Source organism: Zootoca vivipara, chromosome 5 (assembly GCF_965207765.1).
Source record: "Zootoca vivipara chromosome 5, rZooViv2.hap1.1, whole genome shotgun sequence".
NCBI lineage: Eukaryota > Metazoa > Chordata > Lepidosauria > Squamata > Lacertidae > Zootoca > Zootoca vivipara.
In genome coordinates, this window is record NC_142588.1 from 32,420,266 (window position 1) to 32,444,634 (window position 24,369).

The window sequence follows — 24,369 nt, forward strand, 5'->3', positions numbered from 1 at the left end:
GGAACAGGTAAGTTAAAAATATTTTCTTCCATGTATCTTTAAAATTTATTTTTGGGTGACCTGTCTTCAGTCTTGTATTTTAATAGCTTGCATTCTTCAGTTTTACATTCAACAACGTTATATGTTACTGTAATGAGGTACAATCCTGTAAAACTTAAGCAAACTTCCATCCCATTGTAAATAATAGTACACCTTGCCAATGCAAGTTGAAATTGTATTGTACCTTTTAAAAATATATTGGAAACAGTTTAGCTAAGCCCACACTGTTTCAATGGATTGAGTCATGAGGTGTTGCAGACCCCATTTCCCAGTACCAGAAGTAGGAATTCCCACATCTCCAGACTCAGTCACCTTCCTTAAAAAAATTTTTATGGTGGTTACCGATGCTTAGTTTTTTATTTTTACTTTAAAAGGTTTTTTTAAAAAAAAATTAACAGCAGAATGTTGCTTATTCCCACGTGAATGTACCGTAGTTTTATTCCTGTAGTCATGATGGCTCTATGTGTTAAGGCCATTTTATAATATGAAACCACACATGCTCAGCATATGTGTGTTTGAGAAGGTGTGTGTGTGTGTGTGTGTGTGTGTGTGTGTGTGGTTTCAAAACTTTTATTTTGTTTATAGAAGCAGGAATATAGAAGCAGTTAAGCAGTTGTGACACATATGAACCATCAGAAGGTTAAAAAAAACATGTAAAAATTTAAGACTGGTAGAGGAAATCCATTTTTTATCATTCCAATCTTCTCATCAACAGACCACTCCTCCATTATATAAAATTGAAGACATGGTTATGCCAACCACTTTGTGGTATGGTGGGCAGGATAGCATACAAAACATAAAGGACGTGGGGCCGTTCCTTCCTCAGATCTCCGATTAAGTTTTCTACAAGTATATTCCTGAGTGTCAGCATTCAGATTTTTATGGATTTTCTTCGATGCTCTGAAGAAACTATTCCATTATATTTCATCTTATAAAAAAGGTACAAATAAAGTCTTAGTAATGTCACTAACTGCATATATGCATCCATACGTCGGAGTTTTCTCGGATACATCTGGGAATTGGACTGTCAAAGTGGCGTTTGGGTGGATTTTTCCTGAATCGGCAAAATGTCAGGGAAAACCCAGCTGAATAGCAACTAGGGCAATTTATTTTTTAATGCTTTATAAATCCCCAACAACTTTGTCCGGATTTTCACTTTTGGGAATATGGGAGACCTATACAATGACTGTAGACACTGCATTTGGTCTGTATGCCTTGTATTTATGATCAATTATCTGGCGCTGTGGGTTAAACCACAGAGCCTAGGGCTTGCCGATCAGAAGGTCGGCGGTTCGAATCCCCACGACGGGATGAGCTCCCGTTGCTTGGTCCCAGCTCCTGCCAACCTAGCAGTTCAAAAGCACGTAATAGTGCAAGTAGTTAAATAGGTACCACTCCGGCGGGAAGGTAAACGGCGTTTCCATGTGCTGCTCTGGTTCGCCAGAAGCGGCTTTGTCATGCTGGCCACATGACCTGGAAGCTGTACGCCGGCTCCCTCGGCCAATAAAGCAAGATGAGCGCTGCAAAGCGCTTTATATCATCCAATATAAAGCAGATTGTGGTAGGGCTGTTAGGAAATTAACTTTAGGGTTTGGGTTCTGGCCTAGGCCACAGGTCATGCTGAGTAATGGGGGCGTGGGTATGTAAATCCCTGAGTTCTGATTGGTTGAAGGGTCCCCTTTTAAGGTCTTGCCCTCCATTTTGCAGTCACATTTTGCCTTAGCGTTTGAATCCCCTCCCACCCGCCCTTTTTTCTTGCAGGTTAGCACGACATTGCTATTGCCTTCGGGGCCGCCTGTATTCAGGGGCCAGTAGGAATTTTTCCAATTGGCTGATTGGCTTTGCCTTTGGTTTTCGCCTACTGCGCTAGCAAATTGTCACAACTTGTTAGGTTGGCGGTCAGGCTTTTGGTTGGTTAATCGGTTGGTAGAGGGGTGTGGCACCCAGATGCCTACCCCCCACCTCTGTTTGCTCCATATAGAAGTATTCCGTTAAAGGAATCTCGGGGCTTACGCTCTTGTCCTTACCATCCCGCCATTGGCGGGGATGGTGGGCCCAATTATAAGAGTAAGAGCCTTGGGGAACATTCTTGGGAAATGATAGGAGGGAATGACTGGGCTCAGCCACCTCCTCTCCCAGGTACTGTCCGAGCGGACAGTGGTGAGTCCTGTCCCATGGTGACAGCTGAAGTGAGTCCTGCCCCAACTGGGCAGATGAGGTGAGTCCTGTCCGAAGGGGACAGCTGAAATGAGTCCTGTCCTAAGTGGACAGATGGGGATAGTCCTTCTTAGGAAGGATGAGTGGATAACCAAAAGCCTAAGCCAACACTCGGATTAAAATTTGGTGTAATTAAATAAAGTTGTGGCCCTAAATTAATTGCCAAAAACCAAACCATAATTCTGGTGTCAGTTGTGAGTTATTTAAGGTAATTTCTGGTAAGCCTCGACACACAACCCCAGAGTCGGTCACTACTGGACCTAATAGTCAGGGGTCCCTTTACCTTTATCTTTACTAAAAAGTAAGCCTACCAGGATTTAGTGCTATGTAAATGACTATACGATTCCAACTTAAATCTTTAATAAAATTAATTTTGCTGGTCCAGAGAACAGAATTAGGTACTGAACAGACAGTTAAAGAATGATGTACAAGGGACAGATGTTAGACATCCAATACATTTGAAGACCCAAATGATGTCTTAAAAATGAGGGAAAGATGTGAAAGGTGAACCTCATTTTCATTTTCATGTTTCTGATCCTTTTCCTCAACAGAGTGCACCCCCATTTTATAAGATAGAAGATATTACTGTGCCAACTGCTATGTGGAGTGGTGGACATGACATTGTTGTAACCACAGAGGCTATTGAACAGCTGCTCCCTCGAATCCATCATTTAGTTTTCTATAAGAATATTCCTGATTGGCAACATTCAGATTTTATCTGGGGTCTTGATGCACCAAAGCGGTTGTATAAGGATGTGCTTTGTCTGATGCAAAAGTTCAAATAAAGTCTTAATGTGAGGTCCAAACTACGGTATATATCTGATATTAATGCAGACTATGTTCTTCCTTTCTGTCGCAAAAATATTGAAGGTGGCTATCAATAGCAAAAGGATCTAAAGAAGAAAAATACATAACAAAATGGATGGTAAAAATGTAACAACAAGCAGGAGTCCAGCCTCTAGTACTACTTATTATTATATTTCATTTTATATTTAGTGACCATGCTTTATAGAATAAACTTGCTTCTCTTCTGTATAGAATTATGGAACTCCATATCCGAAGTCCCCCCCACCCCCTTTAAAATGCAATCAGAAAATTAACTGCAAATTGAAATATACTCTGAATTTAGTGGTTGATGTTTAGCTGCTGTATTCTCATATTGAACAGGATCCTAATTCTCTAAAGTGATTTTGAGATCCGCTCTGCTTTTTCTTTGCAACACTACGTTTCATAATCAAAGAAAGTGCTGGCAGATTCTGTGAGATATAAAAAGGTAAAGGTAAAGGGGCCCCTGACCATCAGGTCCAGTCGTGTCCGACTCTGGGGTTGCGGCGCTCATCTTGCTCTATAGGCCGAGGGAGCCGGCGTTTGTCCGCCAGCATGACAAAGCTGCTTCTGGCGAACCAGAGCAGCGCACGGAAACGCCGTTTACCTTCCCGCCGGAGCGGTACCTATTTATCTACTTGCACTTTGATGTGCTTTCGAACTGCTAGGTTGGCAGGAGCTGGGACCGAGCAATGGGAGCTCACCCCGTTGCAGGGATTCAAACTGCCAATCTTCTGATCAGCAAGCCCTAGACTCTGTGGTTTAACCCACAGCGCCATCTGTGAGATATACTCCCTATAAATTCCCCATTTTTTAAATCGAGGTTGTCCAGTTCATACCATACATTACAAACTTTCAGTTTTCTTTATAGCCATCTCAGTTTCCCCCCAAGCTTGTTTGCTGTGATATTGCTTTATTTTCACAAATGGTGGCCTCTTTCACTTAGGGACTCAGCTTTAATTAAGAGTCCTTGTCAGTGTTGGTCGCTTTGAACCAGTCCTGCAACTACATTAGCTGACGGAGCATTTCCACCCACATCGTTCAGCCCAAACACTGAGGTCCAGCTCCAAGGGCCTTCTGGCAGTTCCCTCACTGTGAGAAGTGAGGTTGCAGGAAACCAGGCAGAGGGCCTTCTTGGTAGTGGCGCCCATTCTGTGGAACGCCCTCCCGTCAGATGTCAAGGAATTAAACAACTATCTCACTTTTAGAAGACATTTGAAGTCAGCCCTGTTTAGGGAAGTTTTTATTGTTTGATGTTTTATCATGTTTTTAATACTCTGTTGGGAGCCGCCCAGAGTGTCTGAGGAGACCCAGCCAGATGGGCAAGATAGATAGATAGATGATAGATAGATAGATAGATAGATAGATAGATAGATAGATAGATATTAGTACCCCATGATTTGCAAACTATGTGAGCTGAACTATCTTCCAGCAGTCAGACTGGGGAGATAAGGCTAATGTTTCTACTCTCACAGGCTCAGCTACTCAGCACAGGTTGATAGAATGTGGGTGCGCTACCAGGTCAATGGGGCCTGGGGCAAAGCGTGTGTGAAGAACGCAACAGGCACGCACTTTTCTATCCCAGCCTTGTAAAGCAGCTCAGGGCTGGTGTCGCTCTGGCCTAACAAAATTATAACCTGGCACTTTATAATGGCTTTCATCCACCGCCGCAGCCCCCCACCCCCAATCACCCTGACTCATTTTTTCCATTGCAGGCATAAAATGGAGCTCACTCAGAAAAAAAGAAGCTTGTCCAGATTAGATTTATATGAAACCCAGAGAAGAAATTGCAAGAAAGCAATGTTGGTATTAACTCTTTGTGAGGATGATACTATTTATACAGTGTATACGCCACCTAATTAAAAAAAAGGTTCAGTAATGATAAACAAATTTGAAACCACAGAATTCTAAAAACAGCATCAAACCAGCATCAAAGGAAAAACCTATATATATATATATATATATATATATATATATATATATATAATGTAAAATGTTTGTGTGTGTCCACGTTTCTCTGAAACTGCTTGACCGATTGCATTGAAATTTGGACACAACATCACATGTGAATACACGAGTGTTTGCATACACTTTGCATAGACAGATTTCTCACCTGTGGCAGGTAAAACTCCATTTTTCAAAAACACAACTCCACACAGCGGCATCTATTGGGCGTCGATGTAGCAGATGCTATACTACATGCATCACACAGCGGAGGCTGCTGGGAGCAACTACTCGGCAACTCCTTCTCTGAGGGCGGGGGCTGGATCCTGATGTCAGCAAACACAGCATGCTGGAACCACCACCATGGCGACTAATGCTCCAAGGGCAATGGCCGGATCCTGCCCCTTCTCACCAGGTCCCGCTGGGACCATGAGGTATGTGAGGGAGGAAGAGGGAACTCTGATGGAGACTGGGTGGTTCCTGCTCCAAGGCCGACACCCGGATCCTACCCCATCGACCGCCGGGCCATGCAGAGAACATGAGCTATATGAGGGGGGGGGGAAACGCCAGCGGATAGTGGAGGACTCCTGTTCCGAGGTCAATGGCCAGATCCTGCCCCTTCGCCTGCCTGCCCCGCCAAGAGCATGAGGTATGCAAAGGGGGGGGGGAGAAGGAACACCGACGGAGAGTGCAGGAGACCCACGGCTTTCGGGGACCCTCAATGGGTCGGGACGGGATGGGGGGATTTATCAGAACGCCCTTGGGGGACTGTGAAATGGGGGGCAGGGGTACCTTCTCTACTTTCACTACAACCCTCCTATCTGTGTCTTATCTACAGACAAAATGCACGTCCATTCTTAGCCTCAGCCACAGCAACGCGTGGCTAGTACAATAGAAAAGACTTTGGTTTTGTGCGCTTCTTTGGATGCTATGTAGCTATTTAATGAAATGAAGTAAATGACTGTAAACCACAGTCATTATATAATAATAAATCTCTGAGTTACATTTTAAAAAATACAGGGAAGTGTAATATAAATTTCAATGTTTTGTACAGACTTGCCTATGCCACTAAGCATATGATGGGAATGTGTATGATCTTAACCATTTTGCTTGCTCTGCATCTCTTCTAATATTTAAAATGTACCCGCAAGGGCACCTGATGCACCTTTATATAGTGCACCATCAAAGAGATCTTATTCTCTGCAGCTTGTTACAAACTAGGTCTTCTGCAGTGTCTATATGAGATCTTGTTGCTACTCACAAAGAGAAACAGGTAAGAAAAAACATTTTCTTTCATGTATCTTTTTAATTTATTTTGGGATGACATGTCTTTGGTCTTGCATATTAATAGCTTGCATTCTCAGATGTACATTTAACATTAGACATTACTGTCATAAAGTACAATCCAGTAATCTATTAAAAAGTGTTATGTACTGAGCTTGGATATACCTGCATCCCATTGTGAATAATAGCAAGTTTCACTCTTTACAAATGCAAGATTAAAGCATTTTTTACCATATTTTTTTTTTTAAAATGCAAAAATGTTAGCAGTTTAGCTAAGCCCACACTGTATAATGGATTGAGACATGAGCTGTTGCAGCCCAGTATTTGGTGTCACAACTCGCTTGGCAATGGCTCCAGCATTGGAGATATGATACCCTCTAATATTCTTCAAATGAAAATGGGAATGTTCTATTCTACATCACAAAGCTTCTCCCCTGTTTGATCTCGCCACACATGTATGCATCATATATTCATATACAATTGTCACTTAGGCCCACTTACAGCCTCTTAGCCTCACGGGATTTTTGTAAAGAAACAAATGTGTTGATCCCAATAAGATACACCTTCAATGGATAAATGAAATAACATTTTAGCTATAAGCTGCCTTGAGTCCCTGTCAAGGAAAAAGATTAGATACAATAATGAGAATGAGAATGAGAATGATAGAAACTGTGAGAATGATCAGGAACATATCAGAGAGTAAATCCTATTGATCTCAGTGGGACTTACTTCTAAGTAACAATGCTTAGGATTGCAGTGTACGACTGCACAGTCTTTACCCATTTACCTGGGAGCAAGCTTCAGATGCCCCAGCTTCCAAAGGAGCGAAGCTTGTGGGTTGGAACTCGTGGTCTCTGAGCCTTGATTTAGGAAGTCCCAGTTGAGTTCCAAGGCCTTTACTCATGTGACAGTGTACATAGGGGTAAAGTCTCTGCACTGATTAGGAAATGTATAGGATCTAGATAGATAGAAATGCTGTGCTATATTTTGCCTTGCCTATGAAATATAATTTAACTGAAAACGGTCGCTGTAATTAGAAAGGGAAGAAAGAAAGGAAGAATCAGGAAAGGAGAGAAAGAACAAAGGAAGGACAGAGAGAAGAAAGAAAAACAGGAAAGGGAAAATGGGGGGGGGAGAGAATATGAAGGAAATGAAGAAGAGAGAAAGAAAGGGAGAAAGAAAGAGTAAAGAATTGGGGAGAGAAGGAAAGTGAAGCGGGAGAGGAAGTAAAGGAAGGAGGACTGGGGAAAGGGGGAAAGGAAGGAAGGAAAAGTAGGGAGAAAGTGAAGCGGGAGAAGAAGAAATGAGAGGGAAAGCAAGAGAAAAGGAAGGGAAATTGAACAGAAGGACATATTTGGAAAAGGAGGAAAGAAGAGAATATGTAGGGAAAACCTCTGCCTGACCTCTCCTTCCACCCACCCCCATGATGCCCTTCATCTCCACCACCGCCTTCTTTCTCTTGGCTGGTCACACATTCCTTGGATCTGTTTACTGACAGTGTGATCATAGCTGCCAAGTTTTCCCTTTTCTCACGAGGAAGCCTATTCAGCATAAGGGAATTTCCCTTAAAAAATGGGATAACTTGGCAGCTATGAGTGTGATGCATGTGTTTAATTGGTAGTGAGTGGGAGCCTGTGTTGGAAGGGGGCCAGCACATGCTGCTGGGGTGCAAAGAGCAGAATGGGAAGGACGAGAGACAGACAGACAGAGAGAGAGTGCAGATAGGAAAGGAAGGGGAGAGGGCAAGGGCACTTCACAGCAGAATAGACACGTATTTTGAAAGCATCCTCTCCCCTCTCCTCTCCTCCTCTGCCAGGTTCTGCAGGCTCCAAAAACATCTTCACTCACATATGACCTCCACTGCTGATGTTTGAGCCCCTCCCCCCCATTCTTTTCCTCTGCATAGGGCATCCATGGATGGGGCTGAAGACAGGGAGGCAAGCTATTCTTAAAGGGGGCGATGGGCAATATTGCAGCTACACTAAAAATGCAAGCTCGCTGCGAGCACAGTGCCCCTTTAACATTACCTCAAATTAGAACTCTCTGTGACGAAGTAAAAATCCATGATTCCCCTACGGTTTTCATGATGGTCTCGGAATTTTCGGCACAGTAGAAGGATATGCTATTGTTCTTTCTGGAGAATACCCCTGCCAGAGCCAGCGGATAACATCAAACTTATTCTTTTGAAGAACCATTTCTGTAGAACTTATAGAAGCTTTGCCAGCAACGTGAAATGATTATAACTGACCTTATTTTGCTGCGTTCAGATGGGCCTCAAGCTGCCATCAATCTTGGAACACAGTTTGATCTCTGGCATGTTCTCAGTCCTTAATTTTTCTAAGCAAACACATTTGCCTTTGGCCACTGTCAAAACAACCCCAACATACCTGGCAAGTTTCAGATCTGAGAGACAAGTATTCATGATGTGGACAAATTGCATTGCAAATTACATGGCATCCTTTTATGATCAGAATGTGTGAATAATGATATATAATGAGCAGTTGTCACCAAGAAAGAGCAATTATTTTCAGGCAAGTTGGGGTTTTTCAAACAGATGCTCCTTTGGGACGCAGAATTTAACTTTTTGAAGTCTTTCACTTTCATGCTTCAGACAAACACATGAGTTGCTGAGTGGAAGAAAAAATCTAATTAACTGCCCTTAATTACAGCTGCATAAATATGATACAATGGTACCTCGGTTTATGAACATAATCGGTTCCGGAAGTCTGTTCATAAACTGAAGCGTTCATAAACTGAAGCGAACTTTCCCATTGAAAGTAATGGAAAGTGGATTAATCTGTTCCAGACGGTCCGCGGAGTACTTAAACTGAAGCGTTCATAAACTGAAGCGAACTTTCCCATTGAAAGTGATGGAAAGTGAATTAATCCGTTCCAGATGGGTCCGCGGCGTTCATAAACCGAAAATTCGTAAATCGAGGTGTTCATAAACCAAGGTTCCACTGTAAATCACTTTATTTCATCCCACATTAATTTTTTCCATGATATCTCAAGAGATGAACTACCAATGCTGCTTGAGAAGTGAATGTTCTTATGTATAGGTCTTGTGTATCTACTGAGGTAAGGGAGCACTCAACAATAGGGTGATGACTTTTTCATTTTTTTTCTCAAAAATTATTTCCTGTAGCACAAATGGATGAACTTTTGCCTATTAATGACTAAAATGAGGTATATTCTATTGAAATATTTTAAAAGGTTACGCACAAACCGTGTTAAAAAATTTTTGTATGCCGTTTTACCATTTCATAAAATTGTATTAACAATTCTATATATATTTCGTATCAAATTTGGACACAACACCAGATTCCACAATGGGGAGTGTTCTTAGCAACATAGGGTATACAAATGTCACACCTGTGCAAGGTAAAAGCCCCTTTTTGGGACCTCAAAACTCAACCAGCAGACCCTGCCGGACACGCTGGGAAAAGAACCTACAGGAGAGGTAGCAAAACATTGTCCTCTAGCGGCGTCTATACTGTTACTGCAGCTAAAAAAAGCTTCCTTGTGTTTTTTGATGACCCTATATAATGTTGTGTACATGTGGCTCTAAAGCTTGGGTTCAATTTTATATCTGCTTACAGTGACTTCAAAAATGGTCAAAAAACTGATAAATAAATTTTTTTAAATCATCTTGTGCGTAAGGTTTTTTTAAAAATCAAATCTCTTTGAAAGTAAGATTGTATCTAATCTTTAATGAAAGCTCATCAAATTATGATACAGGGAAATGAGGTTGTAAAAAAGTCATCACCCTACTCAACAATTGTGAAGAGGATTGCATAAAGAAATTGAAAATTGTTTTTTTTTGACCCATTAAAAACATTCTGAGAAATGAACACACATTTATCAGCATATCATTTGATATTCATTTGTACTTCTCATCCTCAGAATCTACTAATATCAAGGACCATCAAGGTAGCATTTAGCATTAATAATTCTGTTGCATCACAGCCTTCAACACCTATCAGATCTCCTTAAGACCTTTCTTCAATTCAGTGTTTTCCCTGAAACATTTTCTATTAAGGAGATACTGTAGTTCTGTTTTATACACAGGCCCAAGATGTGGCTGTTTTGGGGAGTGGCCTGCTTAGTCCAACAGGCTGTGATGTCTGAAGAATTCATAAGGGGAAAACATTTGAATCCTCAAGAATTCATGGAAATTGTAAGTTGATAATTCAGGTGCCCTTGAAAACAGTAGGTTGTAATCCTTACAGCTTCCCTTTTAAACCGTTTTCAAGTGTGCATGCATTCCCAAGCAGATTCTCCATGCTTGACAGGGTTATCTCGCACTGCAAATTTATCTGAAAGTGTTTTAAACAATTATCCTCCCTTGGGGAGAAATTTGATTCCGTTCACATTTCAAGCTGAATCCACTTAATTTGCATTTTCTGAAACAATTATATATATTTAAAAAATCATTCAAAATTGGCATTTCCCAAATTTTGCAATGCTGTTCTCCAATCAGGTAATGGAACTAGAAACACATATGTCAGGGTAAAGTGTGTTCTAAAATGCAAATATGGGTGAAAACAACATACAAAAAAGCATTTTGTCTGGCAAAATTGGCTTGCAGAAAGGTGTGTTTTGGGCAAACTTGCATACAATCATGTGTACATTATAAGAGTTTAGGGGAGGAATGGAGAACCTAAGGCCCTCCAGATGTTGTTGGACTACAACTCCCATCATCTTTGACCATTGTTACCTGGGACTGATAGGAGCTGGAGCCCAGCTATAGTCACAGGCTTCTCATTCCTGGTGTAGGGCTAGGGAAGTCATTGAACAATGATCCTGGCTCTGAGAATTGTCCCAGAATATTTTTTTATCAAGCTTTTTAATTTCCATCCCTCTCCACTCACAGCCTGAAATCATCCAGTATTGGGGATATCCCAGTGAAGAGTATACAGTCCTGACAGAGGATGGCTATTACCTGCAGGCAAACAGAATTCCACATGGAATAAACGGTTCTGGAATAAAGACAGGTATCTTTGGAATGGTGTTTTGTATGGTTGTTTGAGGTGCTGTTCATACCTTTTCTGCGAAAAATATTAAATAACAGCATGGACATTTCACCCAAGTGTGTCCTCTGTTAACAGGTTCCACGGATCTAATGGCTTTAATTGTGCCTTTCCGAAATTTGCTTTATGTATTGGGGGTAAATGTTGTATTTCTGTTTTCAGTAGTCAGTAGGCTATTTGATAAAAATAAAGCTTTTCTCTCCACATCCCTTTTGGATATGGTGGGATATATCCACAAATATCTCTTCTTGAGTATCATCTCTGCCAAGTTTCTTCCAAATTAGCATCAGGTGTGCTGTCAACATGTGGCCCTGCCCTCTTGCACCTAACTCCATCACATCTATATCCAGTGTTGCTTTTCCAGAAAAAGAGGTGCCGGAACTCACCAAGAACACACCCCTCTTTCTCTTACAATGCCTGAAAGGTGCCGGAACTGAGTTCTCTCTGAAAAAAAGCCCATAGCTGCCAAGTTATCCCCTTTTTAAAGGGATTTTCCATTATGCTGAATAGGCTTCCTCGCGAGAAAAGGGAAAACTTGGCAGCTATGAAAAAGCCCTGTCTATTTCTGTTAGGTTTGATGCAGCCAGTTTGGATTCATTCCACAAGCATTTCCAGTTGTTTCAAAGTTTGTCAGCTCCATGAGGAGAATGTCTATGTTTGCTACTTCAGCTTCCAGTGATATATCTCTAGCTGGGGTGACCTTGTTGCAATTATCTATGCCAGCTAATATTTTGTACCACATGGCTGACGTTAACACATAGGGAAAAGATGTCATGATAAATTCCATGGGCTTCATTTCTTGCTTTGGCCAGCAAATTAAGATCTTCTAGTGCTAATTTAATTCTAGGCAAGTGAGCTGCAAAAGGCTTTGCACATTCAACATGTTCTGATCATTTAGTTTTAGACATACCATGGAGACAACAACCACACATTTTTTTTAGTTCTTCCCATTGCTTAGGACTGGAACCAAACAGGTGGTACACAGCTTGAATTGTTCCCCAAATGGTGTTTCTTCATGTATGCAGCATCATTTCCACATAAGTTGGGTGTGGGACAATTGCAAAGTGAAAAAAAATTCTGTTCTTGCTTGCGTGTTGTTGTATTTTCCAGCCATATTTGCCCCATTATTGCAAGGCTGAGCTGTACTTTCACCGAGAGGAATAGTTTGTACTTTCAATGAACAATTATCAACTGAGCAATTTCTCTCCCTCTTTTGTTGCTACAATCTGCAGACTTGAGAATTCTGTGTTTCTTTTAAAAGTATGTTTCTCAAAACAAATGTTGTTTGTTCAATATGGGAAGAATCTGGTGTGGCATCTACTATTGCGGCTAAGTAGGCCTACTTTGCAATTTGCCTCACAAGCAAAATGTGTTGTTTCACACGATTCAAGCATTCTGCAATAAATTAATTTTGTGAATCAGGGACAGATAATGAACTTGAAACTGCCCGCTCCTTTTCTGTGACTCCTATACTACTTAGCACGTGTTCCAGAAGGATGGGGTTCAAAATGGAGAGCAGTTCAAAAAAGTTCCCATTGTTTTAATCACCAACTCGATGGGATGAACCAGTATATGCTAGACTATGTTATTCTAAGAAGAGTACAACATCATACTCTCCAACATTTCTCCAGTGAAAATAGGGACATCCCATTCCATAATGTCAATTTTACTATTTATACCCCATACATCTTACTGGGTTGCCCCAGCCACTCTGGGCAGCTTCCAACATATATAAAAACATAATTAAACATTAAAGAAATTCCCTATACAGGACTGCCTTCAGACAGCTCTGGAGTTGGATAACTCCATACGTTCTAACATTTCTCCAATGAAAATAGGAACATCCTAAGGAAAAGCGGGACATTCTGAGATAAAATCAGAAACTGGGACAGCTGCTTTAAATCAGGGACACCCATTTGGAGCGTTTGCAACATTGATTAACCACTTTAAAAGGAACATTCTGGCTCCCCTTCTTTGGCTCCCAAGCCACACTTTTGACCTTGGGCAGGTGAATGGTGTACCCACTGCCCCCTGTCTCCTGGCCCCGAGTCAGATACCAAAGGGAAATGTTGATGCTCTGTGAGTGAGCATATCTGGAGTATTTGATCCAATATTCTCTTTGTTTTACAGGGCCTAGGCCAGTTGCGTTATTGGTAGTTGACCTTTTTTTGGAAGGTAGGAGCTGGATTGCAAATCTTCCTAGCAATAGTCTGGGATTTGTCCTAGCAGATGCCGGTTATGATGTCTGGATACTAAACAACAGGGGGACCACCTGGTCTAGAAGACACAAGCACTTCTCAGTAGACCAAAAAGAATTTTGGAATTTCAGGTAAGTACAAGGGACCAATGTTGCTTGGATGGAAGGGATGCTTTTCCTGAGAACTTTCCCAGGACTCAGCTAGAATGGTAAAGAAAAAGCGTGTCCCAGACTGTAACCATCTAACCTGAATGGTTAAGCATTTTACTTTGTCCTGCCTTGTAGCTTCTTCTTCTTCCTTGGTGATCATTCATAGCCGAGTAAGATTGTCTTCCATGAACACAGTTTTAACCATGGGTCCGTAAGTGACGGTGGAGGCCAATTCTGGATCCACACGTCCTTCCACAGTGGGGACATTGGTTTCCAGGTGGGAGTTGATCACGGGGTAGATTTGCCAAGCTTGCCTTCCTCTTAGCATGTTTCTCCCTTGTGTCCTGAGATCGAGTTTCTTCAAAGCCCATGACACCTTTGGACAAGCCTAAACTATCTTAAGTAAGAGTGGAAGGGCATCACCGAAACCACCAAATACTGCAGGAAATGTTTCCTTTGCTAGAAAATTAGAAGAGGGGTAGACTTGATCTGCAGAAGGAAAGGTGTGTTTAAAGTGCACATTGCATACACTGAAAGCTGAATGAAAAACAAATTGATATACATTCCAGAGAGGAATATGTGCATCATAACCACTACTATGAGGGCGTGCCATACGTGAGGCAAAGTGAGGTGGCAGGCTCCAAAGGGATAGCAGATCCATCCTCTAAGGAATAGCCGTTTACTGACTTTTTCTCCTGGTGAGCAACAATTGCGGCCCAGCGCCTTCCTCAGCTTGCCCCACTGTGCAGTGCCATTTTCTGCATCCCTCTTGGCTGCTGTGGTACCTCATGGGTTTCCACCAAACCCGGAGATTCAAACGGGCCAATCCGCAGCGGTCTGGGGGGCGTGGCTTGGCGAGCAGGCTTCACTCAGGTCCGCCTGCCAACTATTTGCCTGGCCGACCCTGTGTGCTGCAGTCCAGTCGGCCGGGAGCATCATCCACTTTGTCCCTCTCTATAATATAGTTGCTATTTCTCTAACCATTTCTTCTTCAGCTAGGAGGGCTTTGCTGTGGTCTTTTGATGGTTGCCGGGAAGGAATTTCCCCAGCGTCTCAGGTTTTGCGCCTTCCCCATAGCACTAGTCAGAACTTTGGCCTTGGGCGGAATCCTATAGTATTTCATCCAATAGGGGTGTGATGAAGTGGTGACTCACCCTCCCCCCCTTTTCACTGTGGCAGCGTTAACAGGGTACCCCATTAGAGGGGCCTGGAGGGAAGTCTCTGTCCAAAGAGCCAGTTGCCCAGGGCTGGTGGGCCATAGAGCTTCCCTCAGCATTTGGGGACCATCCACATAAACCTGTGTTTTGCGATGAATCTGCCCCCCAATAGACGCTGTCATTCCTCAGTTGTTCCACCAGTTGGGGGGGGGGTGGCTGAGAGGGATACATACCCAATGCCCATGCCAAGGCTTTGAACATCTGAAATCAATAAAGTTGTGGCAAATTTTAAATCCCAGATGGTTGTCGTGTCCATTCATTTTACCCCCCTTTTTAGATCAGGCACACTGGGGCAGGGGACTCTGCAGCTGGGCACGCAATGCATCGCCTGTTGCTGCCGCCATGGTGGCAGCAATGGCTGTGGCATGCTACTTAAGGGCCAGGATTGACAATTCCTTGGCAACCCCTCCAATGCTGCCTCCACAGCAGCCTCTTGGTGAATAGGGGGTGCTGCAGGACTCCTCTACTGCCCAGGAAAGAAACAGTGGGGGGCTGCCCTCTGGGGTTTCCTGGGCTTGGCACTTGCCCAGCATGATTCAGAGAGGGCTGCTTTCTGATTCCCACTTCAACCATAGGTAAGGTTGATTTGATTCCCTCCACAATTGCTCCTGATGTAGATCTCAATTCACTCCTTCCTCCCTGGTGGGACATGGCACAATTTTGTGATTTGACTCAGGTGCCAAAATGTCTTCGGCCTACCTTGACTACTACTGACAGATAAAGCCCTGAAAAATTAGGGATTTGGATTACTAGACGGCCTGTGGACAGTGTATATATCTGAGAACCTAACTGGGCTAGTTTAAGTGAAATAGAAATATTTAAATAAATCATAAATATATATTTACTTTTTGTTTCCTTACTATTCCCACTGGACAACTTGCAAGGTTATCCTCCAAATGTCAGGGTTACCATGTCCGATGTATTGTATTTTTTAATATTGATACATCAATGTACACAATTGTACACATTGCCAGGTGGGCGGGGTATTATTATTATTATTATTATTATTATTAATTATTATGCAAATGCAGGTGGTCAAAGTTTCACTGGTATTCTGTCTATGTCTTTCAGTTTTCATGAAACGGCAATTTATGATATTCCAGCAGCCATTAACTTTATTCTGCAGAAGACTAAGGAAAAAAGCTTGTATTATATTGGTCATTCCCAGGGATGTACATTGGGTAAGTGAAGAGCAGAATGAAATGTCTCTTACCTTCTTGCATTCTTGAGGAACCCACTAGGGATGTGGTCCAATCTCAGGACTCTTGGATAGACTAAAGAAAAGAAAAGAAAAGAAAAGAAACAAGTTAAAGCATAGTAGCTTTTTTTTTTAAAAAAAAAAAAGCAGCATTCACATATGTTCCAAGAGAAAGTCGTTTTTCAGTAGTCAAGCTGGGACTCAAAACATGGTCAGGGGAGGAGGGCTGCAGTAATGGACAGAGGCTTGGTGACCTTAAGGTATGAATGGGGAATATTTGGCACTCCAGATTTGGACTCCAACTCCCAGCAGCCTCAGCAACATGGTCAAAAGGCAGGGATTATGGAAGTCCAACAATATCTGGAGGGCTACAGCTTCCTCACTTCTGCTTTAACAGCATGAGAACACAAGCTTTGACTTATTAGATCACAGTTAGATCCATCCTCTTTAATATTCTGTGTCCCAGAATGTATCTGGAAGCTTAAAAGCTAGGCATGAAAGTGGTGGTCACCCCTGTTGCCTTGATCAGCCACATACCTGAACAAACCCACCTGTGCATGGTGGGTTCCATCACGTCCATCACTGCCTTCATCTGCCTCCTGATGTACTTCTTAGAAGCCAGGTCTTCCAATGTAGCTCAGTGCTGGGAGATTGTGGTAAGGTTACCAGACATCCCTGTTTCCCTGGGACAATCCCTGGATTTACAAATCAGTCCCCTGAAAAAATCCATCTATTTAGTAGGAAGTTGAAAAGTGTCCCCAGATTCATTGAAAAAAATATATCTGGTAACCTTAGTGATGGGAAAGAAAAGAAAGTACTTAGTCACATGGTGCATTGTATAACGATGAAATTTGCTACCACTTAAGTTGGTGATGGGCTAGCTACAAATGTAGATGTTTGCAAAATGCTTGCAAAATGGGCTTGTAAAAATCCATGAAAGTTAAAGCTATTAATGGCTACTAGTCATGATGGCTATATACTGCCATCATGGTTGGAGACACCATATCTCAGAATGCTATGCGCTAGAGAAAACATTTCCTTCATGTCCTATTTTCCTATAAGCATCTTGTTGGCCACTGCAAGGAACAGGGTGCTGGACAGGTCAGGGTCAGAGTGGCTGACTAGGACAGAGAGCTATAATTACATCCTGGACTCTCCACGTCTGCCTGCCTGTGGTTTTGGCTGTGCAGAATATACATGAATAATCTCCATTTCTGGTGCAAGTGAGCAAAGTCTGAGAGAGAGACCAGCAGGCATGAAAGAACAGGATCCTGCTCAGCACTTATATGTGACAGATTCTCTTCAAGACTCCAGTGCCTAATTTAAGACACATCCAAAGAGCAAACCAACCTGAATTCGTTGTATGACAGACATTTCAAAAGAAGAGAGATGGAAAACCTTTCACCTTCTGCCGGGGCGTAGGAAGATAGGGCAGCGCGATCCCAAGGGCGCCATCGCGGCTGCCTGCCCCACCCCCAAAATGCACGCCCTGCCCCCAAAACGTGCACTGCGCCCCGCTCCCAGAATGTGCACCATGTCCCTGGGGGCAGCGCGCCTGCTCTCCGCCCTCGGTGGCGGAGCATGAAGCTCCGCCGCTGACCCTCTGGATGCTTATGGACCCCAGTTCCCATCAGCCGCAGCAAGTATGGCTGATGGGAGTTGTAGCCCAGCAGCAACTGGAGAGCCACAGGTTTCTTATCTCTGATTTGTTTGTTTGCAGGTGCAATGTTTTTAAAAAACTTTCTTTTCTCCAGGTTTAATTGCCTTTTCTACCATGCCGCAGCTTGCTAAGAAAGTGAAACTCTCCCTGTGTTTTGCTCCTCCCTATGTATTGGTAGGCACCAAAGGGCCATTTTCATTTCTTCTACGCTGGCCTGATGCATTGTTAAGAGTAAGTATGACTCAAGCATTTGCAGATCCATAATTTTAATATCTATTTTTCTTGTGAGTCTTAACAGAGAGCTACCCTTCATGCTGTCCACTCTGTTTCTTTAATTCAACATGGAGAAGAACTCCACCCTGCTCACCCACTCAGGTCTCAGTGATGAGGTCCAGATCGGCCTCCTCATCCACAATCAAGTCATGGCTGAGGGAGGCCTCACTTCGAGCTGACCTGCATTCAGCAACAGCATCCACAGACCCAAGGGTTGGCTGATAGGACAACCACAATTCCCTAGGTTGGAGGAGGGGCTGGCATACGGCATAGTCACCAACTCTACCTGCATTGTGTGCCCCTTACATTGCCTGCCCCACCTCTCACACCACACTTACTCGTACTCTGAAATGCTGTAATTGCCCCCCATTGCACTCCCCAGCTCCTCTCCTCCCAAGCACATTTTCAGATAAAACAACACCCACCCTGTATTTTATGCCCCCAAGTTAAAAACACCATCCCCATTAAAACAAAACAAAAATTACCCCATCTTCATTCCACTAACTTACCACCTGGGAGGTTCTTTGGGAATGAGGTAGTCCTTCAAGTGGTTGTAGGGCATGCCCCAAAAATCTTGCTGAAGCCACGCAGAGCCAGGCTTGCATTAGAATCTGAAGGCACAATTGCCTAGAAAGGCTAGGTATATCACCTTGATTGTGCTGGAGGAAGGTGGTATATGACTGTAACATAAAGGGGATCTATTCCTAGCTGGAGGCTTAATGTTTCCTTCCAAGAAAGGACTATTATTTAGAAATTTAGAGATTTTTATTTTATTTTACAGCTTATATTTGGAAATAAAGAAATATGCCTTCTCAGTAACGAACTAAAAGCTATCAAGGCGAAGATATGCAGCAATCCATTGATTGACAGACTTTGTCTCGAAGTCCTTTCCTTACTTCAAGGACACAATGAGAAAAACCTAAATGTGGTAGGCAGATTTATTATATATCGCTTATGCATTTACTTCTTTTTTTAAAAGAACTAGCGATGTACATAAACATAACGACAAAAGAAAAGCAATCAAACAATCTATCACTTGCCATAATTCTGATTTCCTTAGCACAATTATTCTATAGTGAAATTCTTGAGACCTCTTTCAATAGATGTTACAGTAATCAATCATCGTTTAAAATGCATTTTCAAAGTTGAGCTCAAACCTAGTAGGTAGGTGGTCACTTACACACGACCATTGAAGACAAAATGCACCACAGTCAAAAAAACCAAGAAGTCTCAGAGTTGCAAATTTCAATTGCTTATGCTAATTTCCAGATGCAAAGTTAGAAGGAATTACTACAGTAGGGCAGGCTGTGACCAGGTGACCTCTCTGCCTGAGCCATGTGCTGTCCAAGTGCTCAATGTTGAGATGCAATTTCAAGGCCCCTTTTCTTCCTTCTTATGGCTCTTTATCAGCTGGATTCACTATGGGTGGGGGATACCCATCTAGGTACCCAGACACCTCTTCATCAGAAATCTGCTTCCTTGTGCAGCATGCAAGTGTCTATATGCTGTACTGCCTTAAATGCGAAGGCCTTGTGAATGTAGCTGTTCCTTGAAAACTCTTCAAGGATGTGATTTTAAAAAGCATTTTCTTTCCTATCATTCTTCCAGAGTCGAGCAGATGTGTATACTGGAATTTTCCCCGATTATTCTTCTGTAAAAACATTCGTACATTGGGGTCAGGTACTGTATAATAAAAACCTTCTCAGCATTTCAAAATTCAGGAGTCAAAAGTTGGACATATTTACCTGAATGTTCAGTTTCACATATTCTTGTTTTTGTAACAAGGTTCTCATTTCGTTTTTTTGAAAGTGTCATTTTCAAAATTACTCCCCACCCCTGAAATTATATCCTAGATACTTTTAGAATACTTCCTGTTAGCATCTCACAGGAAGAATACGGGAAGCTCCCCTATACTGAATCAAACCATTGGTCCTTTCAGTTCAAAATTGCCTACCCTGACTGGCAGCCAGGGTTTCAGACTTCAGTATCTCCCAGAGCTTTCTCAAAATGAGGTTGATAAATACATTAATAATCTTCTACCTGACTTTCTAGAGACACCACTGTTTTAACCAGAGCTTTTGGTCCTTTTATTGGCCAGGGTGGATGGGTGGAGATTCTGAAAACCAAGATCCCTACATTTTGAATTTTCTTTGGACTATCCATCTTTCAGAAGATTTAGTACAGTATTTTGAACATGCACCAAATTTCAAATTGTGCATAAGTCTTTTTCATCTTTTTAGGTTGCTAAATCAAACCAATTTAAATATTTTGATTATGGACCAAAGAACGGGGCTATCTACAACATGGTAAGTGATTTGGATTCTAATGAGTGATTTTGCTCGCAGGTTAAACATTCAGTGTGAACCATGTTGTGATTTCTGAGTTCTTGCGTAACTGATAACATCAAAGACACAGAACTGATTGAAACTATGGGTTTGTCTTTGAAAATGCAGCCATTTAATGAGGAGGAGCATAGAAAGCTGCCTTATACCATATCAGACAATTGGTCAATCGGGTTCGACATTGTCTATCTAGATTGGCAGGAGGGTGGGATGGGTTGCAGGTGGAATGGGGCAGAACAGACTAGTGTGTGTCCCAGTGATACCTGTGGCAGTCAGGAAAGGAACCCCTGCCTAACCTAAGCGGAGATTCCCCTTTAATACCTTTTGCTATTCTTACTGGTCCAGTATAGGGAATTTGATTCTGAATGGACAGGTAAAGAATGATTTTCAAGTGACAGATGTTAGACATCCAATACATGAAGATCCAAAAGTTATATTAACAATGAGAAGAAATGTAAATGTGAACCTCATTTTCATATTTTTGATCTTTTCATCAACAGAGTTCACCCCCATTTTATAAATTAGAGGATTCTATTGTGCCAACAGCTGTGTGGAGTGGTGGACATGACAATATTGCAAGCACAAGAAATGTTGAACTGTTGCTCCCTCGAATCACCAATTTAGTGTTCCACAGGCATATTCCTGATTGGGCACATGTGGATTTTGTCTGGGGTCTTGATGCACCAAAGAGGTTGTATAAGGATGTGCTTTGTCTGATGCAAAAGTACAAATAAATGTACTTAATATGAGGGGCAAATTATATATCTGATATTAATGTGCACACTTATTTTAAAGGAATCTTACATCGATCGATTGATTTATGTATTTATATCCCTTATGTATCCTTTCTGTCACAAAGAATATTGAAGGTGGCTTACAAGAACAAAAAGATATGAAGAAGAAAAAGGCATAATAAAATTGACGGTAAAAATGTAACATCAAGTAGGGATATAGCCTCTATTACTACTTGTTATAATAATGCATTTTATTTTATATTGTGTAACGATGCTTTATAGAATAAACTTGCTTCTGCTCTGCAATGAATCATGGAACTCCCTATCTGAGATTCCCCTGCCCCCCTTTAAAATACAATAGAATAATTAACTGCAAACTGCAATGTACTCTGGGTTTAGTGGTTGTTGTTTAGCTACTGTATTCTCATATTGAATAGAATCCTAATTCTCTAAATTGTTTGGGCGAGGCTGGGATTTATGTATAAGCTAAACAAGCTATAGCTTAGAGCCCCACTCTCTTGCCCCCCCCAAATCACTGTTAATATATTTCTTCTTAATTGTATTTCAGTTCAACAATTGCTTTGATAAAATACATATTTTGTTATGTGCAAATGGCATTACCATATAGCATATATTCAATACAAAAAACAGCAACAATTTGTTGTTGACAAAGGGCAGCTGGACATATACCTTCAGTAGCTTAGGGCCTCATCAAACCTAAATCCAGCGGCAAGGTTGAGATGGGGGGGGGCGAGGAGGGTGCAACAGCCTTGCCACTCAGGGCTGGTGTCGCTCCAGTGGCAGTGGGGACTGGGCAGACCCAACACACACACACACACACACACACACACCACACACACACCCTGGGCAGGATGGAGACACCCACCACCACTGAGTTTTTCCAATCCAACCAAAACCCAGATTCACCTTTATTTCAGAATGTATGAGTCTACAATACAAGAGAACGCGATTCTCCAACTCATGATTGTTGCACCAGTTGGCAATACAGTACAAAATATGCACCCAGTACTGATAAGCAGTCGATTTAATAAAGCCCCCTCATGGGCTGTCACTCTATCACGCCCCAGTGTTGTTTTACCATTTAATTATTTTCTTTTCTGTGCGGATGGTGTAATTAGTCACCAGGTGGCAGTAGACCTGCTGATGGAAACAAGAAGGAATTGGTAAACACATTGTATCTATTCTGTTTTTGTCTGATAGAAAGACAATAAAGAGGATAATCTATTTTCCTACCTCTGATTTTTACATATTGCTTTTCTGCAGTCAAGCAGATGCATTTTTTCCCAATCTCTCCTCATTTTTCTTCTGTAAAATCAGTAGCCCACTGCGGCCAGGTAGAGTTTAATCAATGTTTCCTCTGCATTTCCAAACTTAAACATCAGTAGTTGGTTCCTTTGGTTGCTGTTGATGGTGATGGATGATGGCTTTGGATCTGATTTCATTCATTCATTCGAACCCATCACTCCATATTTATTTCTTGATATCAGAATCATAGAATTGTAGAGTTGGAAGAGAACCTGAGAGTCCTCTCATCCAAACCTCCTGCAATGTGGGAATATCAACTAAAGCATTATCTTGTGCCATTACCTATTTCGTGCTAGGCAGAAATTCAACAGTCCCCCCCCCACTATTACAGTGCTGCAACAACGAACGAAATTATGCCTGCTGTGTTTTAGCACTGGGTCTTCTGTAAAATGGCAGCAGCTAGTCTTTCTTATATTTGCTTACAATGATACTTGTGAAAAGACAGTTAATCAAATATGAGCAGTCCAAGCAATTTGATTATTACTTGCTCATTGCCTTTATAATAAGGAAGAAGAACTGGGTCAGTGAAGAACTACCACAAAACAAACGTGTCACTTTAAGGTGATGTTTATCCCCTTTGTGCTGAGGATGTGTCACACATCAGTACCGCCCTGCTCACATCTGATTGGCATTGACAGTCTCTGCTGATATGTGTCCCTGCTTGTGTGTGCCCAGTGGTACCACACATACACTCATGAAAGCTGGATGGATCCATGTGCAGGGGTCAATTTCTATGTGCAAAAACGACCCTTGCTAAATTGGGGCTTAGTCGTGGGCATAGCCAGGGGGCAGGGGGGCAGCTTCCCCCCCAAAATCAAGTAAATCAATACAAAATACTTAAATAACTGAGGTTCCCCCCCCCAACATAAAGCCTGGCTATGCCCATGGGCTTAGTATGCTCATCATCTATAGAAATGATGATGATGATAAAAATTTGTATAGTGTTTTCAAGGGCGGGAACAGCTGTCCACCAGCAAAAATAATTAATTCACTCAAATCCCCTACAGGAAAAAATATTACACCTAATCAAGGCATATATATATAGGGCTTGCTGATCAGAAGGTTGGCGGTTCGAATCCCGGTGGTTCGAATCCCCGCGACGGTCCCAGCTCCTGCCAACCTAAAAGTTCGAAAGCACATCAAAGTGCAAGTAGATACATAGGTACCGCTCCAAGCGGGAAGGTAAACAGCATTTCCGTGTGCTGCTCTGGTTCGCCAAAAGCGGCTTTGTCATGCTGGCCACATGACCTGGAAGCTGTCTGCGGACAAACACCAGCTCCCTTGGCCTATAGAGTGAGATGAGCGCGCAACCCCAGTCGTCTGCAACTGGACCTGCCAGTCAGGGGTACCTTTACCTTTACCTTAGGCCAGGGTTCCCCCAAACTATGGCCCGGGGGCCACATACGACCCGAAAGCCTCTTTTATCCGGCTTGCGATGACCGCAATGATCCCTGCCGCCCGCTCTTACCGGCGTGGGTGGCGTGGCATGGCTGCCCACTTCTGGGCCTGAAAAAGCACCAGAAATCATTTGCGTGCATGTGCTAATGTCATTTCCGGCACCCGTCGATGGGGTGAGCTCCCATTGCTCGATCCCAGCTCCTGCCAAACTTGCAGTTCGAAAGCACGTCAAAGTGCAAGTAGATAAATAGTTACCGCTCCGGTGGGAAGGTAAACACCGTTTCTGTGCACTGCTCTGGTTCGCCAGAAGCGGCTTAGTCATGCTGGCCACATGACCCGGAAGCTGTACGCCGGCTCCTTTGGCCAGTAAAGCGAGATGAGCGCCGCAACCCCAGAGTCAGTCACAACTGGACCTAATGGCCAGGGGTCCCTTTACCTTCTTATATATAACTAGCTATTGTTTCCCAGATGATTACCACCATCTGGAACTTCTGCATAATGAATAAATAAATTTGATAAGCCTGGAGCATAATTG

At 42.5% G+C, this 24,369-nt stretch overlaps 1 protein-coding gene across 1 annotated transcript; it reads left to right on the top strand.

Moving 5' to 3' along the window:
• Positions 1-5,208: 5,208 nt before the first annotated feature.
• LOC118096413 (lysosomal acid lipase/cholesteryl ester hydrolase-like) lies at positions 5,209-21,498 on the top strand. Its single transcript, XM_035138224.2, has 10 exons — positions 5,209-5,459; positions 10,378-10,486; positions 11,183-11,303; positions 13,470-13,668; positions 15,975-16,084; positions 17,856-17,992; positions 18,816-18,962; positions 19,643-19,714; positions 20,275-20,340; positions 20,877-21,498. The coding sequence occupies exons 1-10, from the start codon at positions 5,389-5,391 to the stop codon at positions 21,108-21,110; spliced, it is 1,266 nt and encodes a 421-aa protein (XP_034994115.2). The 5' UTR covers positions 5,209-5,388; the 3' UTR covers positions 21,111-21,498.
• Positions 21,499-24,369: the final 2,871 nt, after the last annotated feature.

Coding starts and splice junctions, on each gene's coding strand:
- LOC118096413 (XM_035138224.2), top strand. CDS start 5,389: ATGGCGACTAATGCTCCAAGGGCAATGGCCGGATCCTGCCCCTTCTCA. Junction 13,669..15,974: donor AAAGAATTTTGGAATTTCAG/GTAAGTACAAGG, acceptor TATGTCTTTCAG/TTTTCATGAAACGGCAATTT. Junction 17,993..18,815: donor GGCCTGATGCATTGTTAAGA/GTAAGTATGACT, acceptor TTTATTTTACAG/CTTATATTTGGAAATAAAGA.